General features: G+C 37.3%; 1 protein-coding gene across 2 annotated transcripts in view; it reads left to right on the top strand.

The window, feature by feature from the left end:
• znf217 (zinc finger protein 217) overlaps positions 1-15,683 on the top strand; it is a 39,092-nt gene that overhangs the window by 11,459 nt on the left and 11,950 nt on the right. For both annotated transcript variants that reach the window (XM_003223993.4, XM_062978941.1), the window contains exon 2: positions 7,634-9,389. In XM_003223993.4, coding sequence (XP_003224041.2) covers positions 7,991-9,389 — 1,399 coding nt within the window. In that variant the 5' untranslated portion in view covers positions 7,634-7,990. The remainder of the gene's footprint in view (positions 1-7,633; positions 9,390-15,683) is intronic.

The raw sequence follows: 15,683 nt of genomic DNA, 5'->3' as shown, positions 1-15,683 counted from the left end.
GGCATTTTTAACCCTATTGCTTTTTTGAGGAGGTGAGACTGGGATTTTTGGGAACGTTGTGCGGGCACAGAAGGGTTGAGGTCCATAGGTGAACTTTCCCCCTGACTTGTTCTTGTATGCATCAACCTAGTAAAGAAAAGCGCTTGGAATCTTGTAATTGAAACTAATCAAACATTGATAACACAAATATGTCGTAGTTTTCAGTGACTTTAATATTTGCATGCATGTGATCAATTTGTCAGAAAAGCTGTTTATTTTCAGATCATTTTGAATCTTAAAATGATGAATCAATCAAATATATTTATATGGATTTTACAAGCCAAATGCCCAGAGTTTGAAATTAGCCTATTTAGATCCTTCCTGAATCTGACTAAGTATGTTGTGACTTCATTTCTTTTCAATATGTGAAGTTTGTCAAATTATATATTAACTTCCTTTACCTTTAAAAAAGGGCTTTGAACAATTAGCGTAAGGACTTCTACCTGAAGTGGGGTTCCATGTTCTTTAATATTCTCAAATAGCAATATACAAATATGTATTGACTAAATTATATAAAGGTAAAGGTAAAGGTTTCCCCTGACGTTAAGTCCAGTCATGTCTGACTCAAATATCTAACCTTAAATGCTAAAATGACAAATTTGTATCAGTGTCATTAAAAGGATGAAAAGTAATATGTAGGATTTTATAATATAATTTTCCCAGTTGATAGGTTTTCTTACCTATCAAAAGACTCTAATTTAAACACATTAACCATTTAGTGTATCACTATTTGTGCAGATACCTTCCAAGGCTTGGAGTAGCTAAAGAGATTTAGGAAGATGCTAAAAGCCTAAACCTGAATCAAGAGTAGTCAGATAAACACTCAATTTTTCCTTTTCAAGATGAAACAATATTGGGTTGCTGTGAGTTTTCTGGGCTGTATGGCCATGTTCCAATGCTTCTGTAACATGGTCATACGGCCCAGAAAACTCGCAGCAACCCAGTGATTCCAACTATGAAACATTGAAACAATGTTGTTGACACTTGGATAATCTTATAAAACAAGCCTTTCTTGCTGATCTAAATTGTGGTATACTCTACAGTAGATATTTCATTTCCTCTGTAAAGTTAAGGAAGTTTTAGGTATTGCATGCAAAGCCAGATCAAAAATCAGAGTGAAGTGCCAGGTCAGAATTAAGCAATTGTTATAGTGCAATCAGTTCTGCAGAACATTCTGAAACAGTGTTGTTCAGGAAAAGGCAATAGTTGTGTTTAGGAAACTATCACAATGTGGCATTAATGCAATGACTTTTTTTAAGGATATCTGGTGCTCTTAATACAAAAAACAGAAATGAAATTATTACCTGGCCTAGCTGTTGTTCTTAATTAAAGCTATCTAGAAATCACCGGATTTAATGTTCGTGAAAATTGTAAATGGAAGACTTATCAAAATGTGTCTGTGTGTGTGTGAACCCACATATGATAGAAGAAATATATTTATTATATTTTACATCGGTTTCCAGTAGCACTTGCAATAACATATTTCGTTTCAATTCCCGCCTCATAAACATGGCACTAGATTATACAGTGAATGTAACATTTTACAAAAAAATAAGAAGTATAGGGCTGTATCTGATTGTACTGTTTAGAAGTCTGCCTTGTTTAACAGGAATTAATTCTAAAGTATTAGCGGTTTGCTGTTTTCCTGATGTTTTGGACTTCAATTCCGAGGGTCCATTGCCATTGGCCATTGTAATTTGAGTCAATGGAATTTGCTAGCCAAAATATCTCCAAGATCCAAGTTGGGGAAGGTTGCTCTGTAGGAAGAACGTTATTGGGCAGACAGTAAAAACACTTTACATCTCATAGAACAAGGTCTCTCAACCGGGGGGTCGCGAGCGGGGGTGTTAGAGGGGTCACCAAAGACCAGTATTTTCTGTTTTCTATGTGGGAAGTTTGGCCCAGTTCTATCGTTGGTGGGTTCAAGGGGCTCTTTGATTATAGGTGAACTATACATCCTAGCAACTACAACTCCAAATGTCAAGGTCTATTTTCCCCAAGCTCCACCAGTGTTCACATGTGGGCATATTGAGTATTCATGCCAAGTTTGGTCCAGATCCATCATTGTTTGAGACTATAGTGCTCTCTGGATGTAGGTGAACTACAACTCTGAAACGTAAGGTCAACGCCCACCAAACCCTTTCCATTATTTTATCTTGGTCATGGGAGTTCTGTGTGCCAAGTTTAGTTCAGTTCTATCATTGGTGGAGTTCAGAATGCTCTTTGTAGGTGAACTATAAATCCCAGCAACTACAACTCCCAAATGAGAAAATCATCCCCCCCCCCAACCCTACCAGTATTCAAATTTGGGCATATCAGGTATTTATGCCAAATTTGGTCCAGTGAATGCAAATACATCCTGCATATCAGATATTTACATTACGATTCATAACAGTAGCAAAAGGAGAGTTATGAAGTAACAACAAAAATAATGAAGTAACAACAAAAACAACATAAGTAACTGTATTAAGGGGTCACGGCACTAGGAAGGGTGAAAACCACTGTCATAGAAAGTGAGGATCTCAAGCAATTATACCCTCTTGATATTTTCATAAATATAGTTTAGTCATATAATGTGTCTTTTGTTAATATTAATTGGAAAAATGGAACAAAAGTATATCCACAGGTATATTCTGCTGATTTGGCCTGAACAGCAAATTAGCAGCATTCAAAATCCACAGAACAATAATAGCTTTATTGGGCCAATGCACAAAATACATCATGGAAACTTTTGAAACTCCACTGGCTTCTTCATCAAACAAAGGTGTTAAAATGAAAAGAGTAATACTTTTCTCACTGAGATGCATTATTTGTAGGTGTTCTATGTAATAAGTGAATTGTGTGAATTTCAGTGATAAACATGCAATCAATCTGCATGAGCACTGAGTAACTTCATGAGGCAAAGAAAAAACTAGCATATACAGCAGAAAGTATTAATTTTGTACAGAAGCAGTTGATATATGCAGGTTTGTCAATTGCAGAGCTAAAGTAGAAAAAAGGTGATTGCCTGGCACCTTGTGGAAAGCCAGAAGGAACATGTTGGAGCTGCATGTTATTTGTGTTTTGCCTGCACATATGCAACAAATATGTATCATATGAGAGATTACATGCCAGGGCTAGAGATGATTCCCCGCCTTATTTGTACATTAAAATAGCTTAGCATATTAGAAGTATGAGATAGTGACTTCAAAAAGAAAGAGATGAAACATTTAAATGCATATTAACTGATTAAGTTGTATTTCTTTCAACATGGTGAATACCATACACAGAAAGTGTACTCTGTTAAGATTTTTTTTTGTTCTGGTAATGTTCCTAATGTCCACTGATCCTGAACTGTGGAATTACTGACACTGACACAAGATGCCACATGATATCTAAAATGGCTCTGAAAAAATAGGTTCAAAAACCTATTACCATATTTCCTGGGGTGATCTCTGCCATCCCATTTCTGTGCCACAAATATTCTCTTCTAGCACCTCTTTCTTTGACTGTCAGTGTGATTTTTGAGGGGTTAGGTGTGGCAGAAGAGGCCGTTTGCTACTTGTCCCGGAAGTTTAGGAAATGGGGTGCATTAATGAATTCCCCACTACTTTCTTTCTCAAAGGTAGACATGTTCCTGTTTCTCAGCATTATGCAGTTTAAATCCAAGAGGGACTTGAAGTCTGAGCTTTAAGTAAAATAGTCTAGTAAAAGCCAGGACTTCACAGAAGCAGTTGTTGGGCAACTTGAGAAACAAAGTTCTGCAACTCTTTATGAATAGACTGCCAACAAGATGGTGAAAGGAAATAATCCTTAAGGCTAATTCTCATTTAATAATCTATTTGGAATCCAACTAGAGCTACAAAGAGGGAAATGACTATAGTTGTAGAGAGACAGATGACACACTTGTTTTTAAAGTCCTTAAGGAGACAATGAGTCCCAAACCAGTTTATTTTCTGAGTAAAATCTAGCTATTTCATAGAATTGCAAGAATTGGAAGTGACCCAAAGATCAGGTAGTCTTATCCACTCCCTGTATAGGAATCCATTGATAAAGTACTGTGCCCAACCTCTATTTTAAAAGCTTCATAGCCAATCATAGGATATCACTCGTGGCCAAGTATGATTGTTTTCCAGGAGTAGTGTCTTGGCGGTGGTCTGTAGGTGACTGCAGAGACCTATTGTGGATCTGCATGGTTTTTCGCAGTGAGGACATACATTTCCAGAGTTTGCTTGACGCCCCTTCCTCTTGATACATTTCTCCAATAGTGATGGGTGTCACTGTCTAACAACCTGAGATGGATGTTCCCCATCCCTTACTTAAAGCAATTTGTACATCAAATTTTTATCAGGATGTGTTAATGGTGCAGATGGCTGCTTTGATTTTAATCTCTGCATTTGCTTGTAAAAGAACAATGTAGCTGTCCTTTCATTATGATTATAAAGATCTCCGTATTACACAAGTAATGCTTGAAATTTTAGAAGCGAAACAAATAGCTGCAGAGATTGGGGTCAAGCCAGGGCTATTGTTGCTTCACCTGTCACACGACACCAGAAGTATCTGGTACATTCCCCCCCCCCCCCCCCAAAAAAAAGATATAAAAATCATACAGTGGTGGAAGATTTGCTTTGTTTCTTGTGAATTTTGTTGACAGTCTGTATTTATTCAACTTGTACTTAAAAGTGAAAATGTTACTATATTTGCTTGAGCACTGAACCCTAAAGCTAGAAAATTCCCATGTTGATTTATTGTTCAGCCTCAATTTTCAATAGACTCGGTGATGTACTTGGGTGTCATTTCCACATAAAAAGCCCAGTTCCTGCTCCTAAAAGCTTCCTGTCTGGAAAGTGTGGGAGAGAGTCTGAGGCTGCTGTCTGAGCATTTCAGTCTTCATATCTTTCCCCCTTCAAACTGGTTGTCATCTGCTCTGTGTTAAGATGAAGCAGTCTGAGTCTAAACTACTAATGCAGTGTGTAGACACATACTGATGTTGGGAGAGACCATTTTACCTTAATGGAATTTTTAATATGTTAATTCTGTCTTTGTCTTGAAGAACACAGTTTCTAAACACTTAACTTTATATTCACCCCAGTTAGAAAATCTGTATGATTTCCCAAGGGCCTTAGAAGACTCATATGTTCAAATGAAATGAACACTGACTGAAACTCCCAAGTGTTCTGGTTTTTACAATATGCAGTCATTGGCAGATTCAAAGACAAGTTTCATATCCAAATAGAGGGTGGTGGCCTTGTATATTTATTTCATTTTTTTTACTCTATTTATATCCTGCCTTTCTACCTATACAGAAACTCAAGGCAGATATTTCACAAGGTCGTCCTAGTTCCCAACAAGAACATGTGCATTCTTTTCTGCATTGTGATATGTGGGACTTGAAAGCAAAAAAGAAAGATTGAAATGTAGATATAGCAGAGACATAATGTTTGCTAGACATAATGGTACCAATTGCTTAATTCTGGTGATGTAAAGAAGAGAACCAATGTGGTGTAATTGTAATGTTCATGGAATAGCAGATTAGGACTAGGGAGACCCAGAACTGGCTCTCCAGTTGGCCATGAAACTCACTAGATCAGTATTTCTCAACCTGTGGGTCCCCAGATGTTTTGGCCTTCCACTCCCAGAAATCCTCATAGCTGGTAAACTGGCAGGGATTTCTGAGAGTTGTAGGTCAAAACATCTGGGGACTCACAGGTTGAGGACAAGATAGTCCTACACTTAAATACTTTAAGGCTTTCTCCCAAGGTTTGAGAGACCTGGGTTCAGTCGGAACCACTGGGTTCTTAATATAGCTCTATCAAGAAGCAAACAATTTGGTATAGGTTGGCAATCTTTTATTCATAATTCTGAAATCTGAAATAATCCAAAATTGTCCATCTGGGTGGTTAAAAGAGTGGTACTTTTGCTTTCTGGTGGTTCAGTGTACACAAACTTTGCTTCACGCTCCTTTAAAAAATAATTATATAACATCTTCAGGCTGTGTATGAACCATAAATGATGTTTAAAGATATGATTCTCATTTCCAAGATAGTTCACTGTGTGTAGGCAAACAAATATTCCAAAATCTAAAATACTTCTGTTCCCAAACATTTTTGGATAATGGATTCTCAGCTTACATTTCAAAAGGGAGTTGGACATGGAAAAGATTGAGGATTTTGTGATCTGATCCATTGGTTAACCAACCAGATGCTTTGTCTCTTTCATTTGTTTTTTACAACAGCAACGTTAAGATATTGAAGGCTAAGAAGAAATGCACAACCTACCTGCCTTGTATAATTTACCTCAAAATTTATACCTAGTTCTCTGCCAAAACTTGGCACTTTAGTGTGACAAACCAGCTAAAGTATACTTTGCCGCACTAATTCTTGGCTGTGCTTGTAGTTAATCAAATACTAGACTGTTTATTGCCTGTAAACAATGTTCCTGAAATAGGCAGAACTAGGTATTTTGGAATAGACTCAAACACAACCTTCCTTATAGGTAACTGCTGAAACAGTGCAACTTTATTGTTCATTAAGCCAGATTGATCTGTTCTAGTACAGTACCTTGTGCTGCAAGTAAGAATAAAACCTGGAAAAAACAAAACAGTGGGCTAGCGAACATTCCCTATAAAGGTTAAAGAAAATTTAGTTCACAGTATATAAACTTAGTTTCATTCACAAAACTATTAAAATAATAAAATTCAGTATATGTATATAAAGTTTATATAAAGTGTATATGTAGTATCAATGAATTCAGTGTTTTAGACTTGGGTCCTATCTTCAAGATACCTCATTATCTACATATCTGCAAATGCAAGTATTCCAAATGCCAGAAAACCCCCAAAAACTGAAATCTAAAACATTCTTGGTCTCAGGCATTTCAGAGAAGGGATATTTAACCTGTAGATAAAAGGTAAAGGTTTCCCCTGACGTTAAGTCCAGTCATGTCCGACTCTGGGGGGTGGTGCTCATCTCCATTTCTAAGCCGAAGAGCCAGCGTTGTCCGTAGACACCTCCAAGATCATGTGGCCGGCATGACTGCATAGAATGCCATTACCTTCCCGCTGGAGCAGTATCTATTGGTCTACTCACATTTGCATGTTTTCAAACTGCTTGGTTGGCAGAAGCTGGAGCTTACAGCGGGCGCTCACTCCGCTCCCCGGATTTGAACCTGGGACCTTTCGCTCTGCAAGTTCAGCAGCTCAGTGCTTTAACACACTGAGCCACCGGAGGCTCCATTCAACCTGTAGGAATATACAAAACAAGAAAATGAATTAAGAAGAGGAAAACAGAAAAGACTCACAACCCTACCTATACAAGACATCAGACAATTTTCATATGGACCAATAGGCAATAGTTGCATCATTTTAAAGATAAATACTTAGTGAAATCTAAATTCACTAGCTGTAACTATGTATGCAGGGACTTATTTTAACTGCCTGTAGAAACTATTATTTTTCTTAAAGCCTTCTTAAAAATCCAGGAAGAGGAATTTTGATTATTGTGTATGTGTTTTGGAAAACTGTAGTCATTTACCTGACTGCCTGCTTTTAAGCTTCTTTTCTTGCTTCCGTTTTGTTTCCTTAGTGAATATTTATATGTTTTTCTCTCTCCCATAGGTGGTGGAGATGGTGCCACAGAACTATTTCCCTATTTCTTCAGCCTTGAGAAGACTTGAATTATTACATGTGGAGATATACATAGACTAGCTTCTTTGAATGCAAGTTAAATCAACTGGAAAGAACTGGAAAGGAGCACAAAGAATTCTTCACTTTCCATGGGAATGTTTTTATAAATAGTTTGTATTGTGTGTGGCTAGCTGCCTTTACAGATGAGCAAAAACATTCAACAGACTTCTCTTGAAAGAGCAGTCTGCTGTCAAACATCCACAAGCAAACAAGTGGAAAACCATTGAAGTGGCCTTATTTCCAACATAAAAAACTTCCGTCATTCATGTTGATATCAACAAAGGAAATATGCCTACTCAACCTCTCTTAGCATATATGGATGGACCAGATGGAATAGCCAGTACTGTTGGTTCGCGTATGGAAAACAATGATGCCACTATGCCAATAAAAGGGGCAAACACAATCTCCTATAAGAACTTGCAAGACAAATTCTTAATGCAAGGTGAAGGATGCATGCCTTTGGATTGCATGTTTTGTGATCAGATTTTCAAGCATCCAGAAGACCTTGGTAAGCACATCTTAACACAGCACCGGCCAACACTTTGTGAACCTGCCGTTCTGCGTGTAGAAGCAGAATATTTGAGCCATGTTGATAAAGGACAAGTGAAGACGAACTTGCCATCTTCAAATATCAGTGAAAACAGTAGCCAGGATTTCAGTTGTGTGGTTTGTGGCCAGACCTTTGATGAGGGTTTTGATGTTGAGGCCCACATAAGGAAGCATAAGGACTCTTTTACTTACTGGTGCAATGTGTGTGGAAGGAGATTTAAAGAGCCTTGGTTTCTCAAAAATCATATGAGAACACATACTGGGAAACCTGGCTCTAGAAGCAAGACCCCACAAGGGTCCGAGAGTCCCATAACAATAAATGAGGTGGTGCAGGACCAAGTAACCGAGAACATTACATCACCTTATAAAATCTGCATGGTTTGTGGCTTCCTATTTCAGAATAAGCAAAGTCTGATTGAGCACAGTAAAGTACACACCAAAGATTCAGTTGCCAATGCTGAAGACACTCAGAACAACAGAAGTGACAAAGGAAATACATCACCCAGAGAAGAGTTTTTGCAATTTCTAAACCTAAAACCACGTTTGCCTCCAAGCAGCAGCAAACAAGAAAAGCCTGTGAAATGGATAGCAGAATTAGATCCATTCAGTACATACCAGGCATGGCAACTGGCTACGAAAGGAAAAATTGCTGTTGGCCATGGGCAAATAAAAGAACCAGGGCAAGAGGGAAGTACAGACAACGATGATTCATCTTCTGATAAAGAAGAGCTTGGGGAAATTTGGAATCCAAGCAAAGTGAGTCAAACTGAAAGCACAGGAAAGACCAAGGCAAGCAAAAATGGAAATTATGCAGGGTTCGGTAGTGGGGCACAAAACAAATTGAAATATCCCTGTCGTGAAGTGCCTTCTATGGAGATAGACTCTAAGTTGTCCCAGAACAAAGATAAGCCCACACTTTGTTCAGAGTGTGGCAAAGCCTTTCGAACATACCACCAGCTAGTCCTTCACTCAAGAGTCCATAAGAAAGACCGAAAGAATAGCCTAGAAGCCAGTTCTTTGGAAGCAAAGCAGCCAAGTACAAGTCTTCCAGACAGTGGGACAGTGGATGAGAATGGAGCAAGAGAACAGGTGGAGGGGGGCTCTGAAGATGGTTCCGAGGATGGACTGGAGACCTTAGGTAAGATGAGCTATAAATATTTACAAAACCATTGATTTCTTTTATTCACTTTAGGTCTCTTCCCCGCCCCCCCCCAAAAGTTGGAAAAAATATATACTCGTATACAAGTCAATCTCATGCCAGTTGAGGACAGGTTTAAGGTCAAAATTATGGATTTTGCTATGACCCATGGATAGACTGAGGCTAAAATTTAGGGCATCTAACAAGCAAATCTTTTCTTCTCTTTCAAAATTGCAGAGGGATAACATACTTAGGATGAGCTAAAGAGAGGGAGAAGATTGCTCATTTAATGGGGAAATAGTGCAAATTTCACTGCTGGTCTTCAAATGTTTACATGTATACAAATAGATTCAGGGAAAGAAATATCAATAAACTAAAATTAAAACAAGAATATGCCTTGAATAAAACTTCGGTGATGGGAGAGGAAAGACAGCAACCTGATACTATTAGAGTTCCAATATAAAGGCAGTGATAAGCAGAAGAGCGGAGAATTCCCTCTTGGTCTGGCAGGGTGTGGAAGCAGCATTGCCTCCCTATTACTCTTTCCAAAAAAGCAGCCTTCCCTCCTTCCTCACTATCGCTGTTCTGTTTCACCTTGAGCGCCCCAAAGAGCATCCCAAATAGCGTGTGTGCTGAATTATTCCTTGCTGAGCTCTACTTGAGCAGAAAAAGAAGATGAGGAAGGAGGATGGACTGTGTTTCTTTCTCCAGTTTGGGTAAGTGGGGATTAGCAGAATGGGAATGCTGCTTCCATGCTCTTCACATCAACATTGCATTCAGGATGGGTTCCTAATAGTGGCAGGTTGTATTTCTTGATTTTCTCACTCCTCCTTTTTCTGGTTGTCTTTATGCAACACTTTCTTCATTGAGCAATCACCACTGTCTTGTTTCTAGCATTGACCCATATATAAGTCGACCTGCGTTTTTAAAGCTTGACTAAAATGTGGGATTGTTAGCCGCCTTGAGTCATCACAGGGAGAAAGGCGTGGTATAAATAAAGTTAATAATAAGGTTTTTTAAAATCATTTTTTTTCAATTATATACAGGCAGTCTCTTGAGTTACAAACATCCAACTTACTTCCGACTCCTATTTAGTAAGAGAACATCTACCCATAGGAAGGGAAATTCACTCCTGAAAGAGTTATCATGGGGAAAAGATGTCTCAACTGAAGCTTTCTCACAATTCTTGTTTCCACAAGAAGTCAAAATTTTCAAAATCCAATTGTCACAGGGACAGTGACAGTGAAATCTTCTGAACAGGGGCACAGACAGAAAAAGACAATTACAGGGGCATTAACCCTTCCCTATGCTTTCCAAAACTTAAAAACTTATTGCTAGAGTTACTCTTAAATATGTACAGTAGAGTTTCACTTATCCAACGTTCTGGATTATCCAACGCATTTTTGTAGTCAGTGTTTTCAAAACATCGTAATATTTGGGTGCTAAATTCGTAAATACAGTAATTATTACATAATATTGCTGCATATTGAACTACTTTTTCTGTCAGATTTGTTGTATAACATGATGTTTTGGTGCTTAATTTGTAAAATCATAACCTAATTTGATGTTTAATAGGCCTTTCCTTAATCCCTCCTTATTATCCAACATATTCATTTATCCAACATTCTGCTGGCCCGTTTATGTTGGATAAGTGAGACTCTACTGTACCTGTTTTGATTTTCAAACAAATTCAACTTAAGAACAAACCTATCTTGTTCGTAATCTTAGGACTGCCTTTGTTGAATGGTTGATTCCCATTATCCCCTGAAGGCATGGCCGATAGTCATACTTACTAGTAAATTCTGGGAGTTGGAGTTTAAAGTGATTTTTCCAAGCCAGATTCTTTACTTATTGATAAAGACATTGTAGCTTTTCATAGAGACATTATCTGATACAGTATTCATACCCTTCTTCCTAAGGGCATGATCTCACAATTGTCATGTTTAGGTCATGGCCTAAGTTCTTCCTTGTATCTACACTGAAAGGAAGGATACTTTCGCAATTCCCAATGCAGAAGCAATGTACAACATGTTCCACATACACATGATTGCATCTCACCCTTTCCAGCAATGTACAACCTGTAATTCAGGATGGTGCAATAAAGCAATAGACATTTTCCTGATGTTGGAACTTATTTTTCCTGTTTTAATAACAAAGTTATTTCTCAACTGGAGATAATTCCGTTAATTTTTGGCAGTTGACATTGAGCTGTAAGTACTGTCACATAGTAGGGTAAGAGGGGCAGTTTGGAAAAACAGACCCCCCCCCCTCCAAAAACAAAAACAAAAAAAATATAAATATCGCAACTGCAAGAGACAGGTGAAATGTTGTTGACTGTAAAAGTCCTTATTGTATACATTCATGTATAAGTTGACCTTGTACTTTTTGGGCAGGTTTTAGAATCAAATTATAGATTTTGATATGACCCACAGATAAACTGATTGTCATTTTGTGGAAAAGGGGAAAGCACCATTGCCAACTTGAGGCTAGCCATCTGACCACTGCTACCATTTCCCCTCCCAAGTATTCTAAAACAGCACAAGTAACACCATGGCAGAGAAGGGTATTGTTCCTTTTAAAAATAAGAATTAAGGTCCAGTACTCAGACTGACCTGTGAATAAGTCAGCCCAGCGGTTTTGAGCTGTTTCTTGACTAAATTTTGAAACTTGTACATGGGCATATAGAGTACTTTCCACATTATAATGCTGTTTGAAAGGGGCAAACCATTCAAAGCTTTCAAGATGACTAGAATTGATGTGATACCACACTTGGCCAGGGAAGAAAGCAAAAGGTTATGGTGATTGCCCACCTTTACATAGCATTGGAATCAGCAGTGTTCTGAACCCGAAATGTCACGTTCAGAGATTCCTTTCTATGCCGTGACTAGTTCAGTTTCCTAGCCATAATTTTCCAGAGTTCACAAAGATTTGTTTTTCTCACTGTCACTTCAGGTGACCAAAACTGGAAGCTTTACAAAAGGAAGTTGAACAATCGAAACTCTCATGTTGAGAATAAGACTATGGTTGCTGCTCTCTAGTGGTAAATCCTGGAAATTGCTTATTTGAAAAAATAATATTTTTTGTGTGTGGTCAAAGGCTTTCATGGCCGAAACATTTTATTCTTTGGAATTGACCAAATGAATATCAATTGAAATGAAAATCACTTTAAAAGAAAACAAAGGTTTCCTCCTTGAATCTTATTATATAGATCTAAGTTATAGTAATTACTAAGTACAGGCAGACCCCGAGCTACAAACATTCAACGTATTAATGACTCATAGTTAAGAACGGGGGTGAGACAATAAGAAGTGAGAAATGTAGCCCTCCAGAAGGGAAATTCACTCCTGAAAGAGTTCTCATGGGGAAAGGGTGTCTCCACTGAAGCTTTCTCACCAATCCTTATTTCCAGAACAAGCATTTTTTTTTAAAAAAAAAATCCAATTATCACAGGGACAGAAAGTGAGGTGAGGTGAAACAAACACCACCGGGGGTGGTAACCCTTCCCTATGCTTAACCATATGGAGTTACGCTTATAAATTATATCTGTTTTGACTTACATACAAATTTAACTTAAGAACAAACCGACTGAACCTTTCTTGTCCGTAACTTGGGCACTACTTTAAGAAAAGAACTGGGCTTCAGACTCTTCCCATCATTTACCAGCAAGCATAGCAATGGGGCAGGCATTTCAGTATCTAGAGATAGACTTTGGTATGATAAGTTTTTCTTTCCTTAATTCAACACTTTAAAAAATGTTCCCAAAATTGAAGAATTCACATATTATTGTGAAACATGCAATCTTCATTTACAGGTTACAATATGTAAACAGATAGATTTTTTTTTAAAAAAATCTTATTTTGACCAAAAATGGTTTGTCTAGAACAGGGGTCCCCAAACTAAGGCCCAGGGGCCGGATGCGGCCCTTCGAAGCTATTTATCCGGCACAAGGGCAGAAGGGGGTTGGGCTAAATGACCCAAGGGGTCTCTTCTTCTCTTACAACCCTTATTATTATTATTATTATTATTATTATTATTATTATTATTATTATTATTATTTTATTATGACACAGCAAACAAGATAGATATGCTGGATTATTATTATTATTATTAATAATAATAACATTGAGGCTGGGTGGCCATCTGTCAGGGATGCTTTGCTTGTGCTTTTGGTGCACAGAGGCAGAAGGGGATTGGACTAAATGGCCCAAGGGGTCTCTTCCAACCCTCTTTGTTGGTGTTATTGTTATTATTATTATTATTATTATTATTATTATTATTATTATTACAGTAGAGTCTCACTTATCCAACACTTGCTTATCCAACATTCTGGATTATCCAACGCATTTTTGTATTCAATGTTTTCAATGCATCATGATATTTTGGTGCTAAATTCGTAAATACAGTAATTACTACATAGCATTACTGTGTATTGAACTACTTTTTCTGTCAAATTTGTTGTAAAACATGATGTCTTGCTGCTTAATTTGTAAAATCATAACTTAATTTGATGTTTCATAGGCTTTTCCTTAATAATAATAATAATAATAATAATTTTATTTTTATACCCCGCCCCATCTCCCCGAAGGGACTCGGGGCGGCTTACATGGGGCCAAGGCCAGACATCAGACAATATAAAAACATAGCAATAAAACAAGTCAATCGGCAATAAAACAAATAAGGTCACATACAATAAATATAATGATAAAATCTTGGGTTGGCTCCAAAAAGAACTGGGCCAAAAGTGCAAGTTGTGTCAGTACCATCAGGAAGAGGTAGATACCAGAGCTATCGTTATATTATAATAATAATAATAATAATTATTATTATTATTATTATATTAATATTAATAATAATAATAATAATAATAATAATATATTATTATTATTATTATTATTATTATTATTATTATTATTATTATCGTTCCCATTAAAGTACTGGGGAAGGCGTACACAAGGGACTATTGGTAAATGAAATGGTCAAGATAGAAAATTGATGATGTGCCTTCCTTCCTTCTTCTCTTTTCAATGTCCATGCATCAAGAAGGGGTATTTTAGTAGCAATGACTACATAGTTTTATCAATATTTGTATGTATGTATTTTTATCCTTTACAATTTTATCTTGTAAATTGCCTAGAGCATCTTAGATGGAGGGCGATTAATAAGTAATTAAATGATGATGATGATGATGATGATGATGATGATAGTGCTAACCTTATTATCCAACAAATTCGCTTATCCAACATTCTGCCGGCCCGTTTATGTTGGATAAATGAGACTCTACTGTATTATTGTTATTACAGTAGAATCTCACTTATCCAAGCTAAACGGGCCGGCAGAAGCTTGGATAAGCAAATATCTTGGATAATAAGGAGGGATTAAGGAAAAGCCTATTAAACATCAAATTAGGTTATGATTTTACAAATTAAGCACCAAAACATCATGTTATACAACAAATTTGACAGAAAAAGCAGTTCAATACGCAGTAATGCTATGTAGTAATTACTGTATTTGCGAATTTAGCACCAAAATATCATATGTTGAAAACATTGACTATAAAAATGGCTTGGATAATCCAGAAACTTGGATAAGTGAGGCTTGGATAAGTGAGACTCTACTGTATTAACACTGAGGCTGGGTGGCCATCTGTCAGGGGTGCTTTGGTTGTGCTTTTGGTGCACAAAGGCAAAAGGGGGTTGGGCTAAATGGCCCAAGGGGTCTCTTCCAACCCTCTTTATTATTATTATTATTATTATTATTATTATTATTAACATTGAGGCTGGGTGGTCATCTGTCAGGGGTGCTTTGCTTTCGGTGCACAAAGGCAGAAGGGGATTGGACTCAATGATCCAAAGGGTCTCTTCCAACCCTCTTTTTTATTACTGTTATTATTATTATTATTATTATTATTATTATTATTATTTATTACTGCTCGGTGGCCAACTATAGTCCGGCCCTCCAGCGGTCCGAAGGATCGTGAAATGGCCCCCTGTTTTAAAAGTTTGGGGACCCCTGGTCTAGAAAGTATATAGTCAATACTTCCTGCTTTAAAAAGATAGTTCAGTGGGCTTGTTTCAGATTGTTAAGTGAATCGTTTTGGGTTTGTAACTTTTATAAGCTAGCTTTGCATTTTTTTTTTTAGTGATTTTTGTTGTCATAGTTTCAGCTGAGAGTAATGGGGCCGATAAGGTTATTCCATACGTACAGTAGAGTCTCGCTTATCCAACCTTTGCTTATCCAATGTTCTGTATTATCCAACGCAGTCTGCCTTTTATTAGTCAGTGTTTTCAATACATT

The sequence above is a fragment of the Anolis carolinensis genome, chromosome 4, assembly GCF_035594765.1.
Source record: "Anolis carolinensis isolate JA03-04 chromosome 4, rAnoCar3.1.pri, whole genome shotgun sequence".
NCBI classification, from domain to species: domain Eukaryota; kingdom Metazoa; phylum Chordata; class Lepidosauria; order Squamata; family Dactyloidae; genus Anolis; species Anolis carolinensis.
The sequence above is the reverse complement of the archived record's forward strand: the minus strand, read 5'-3'. Positions and strand labels throughout refer to the sequence as shown.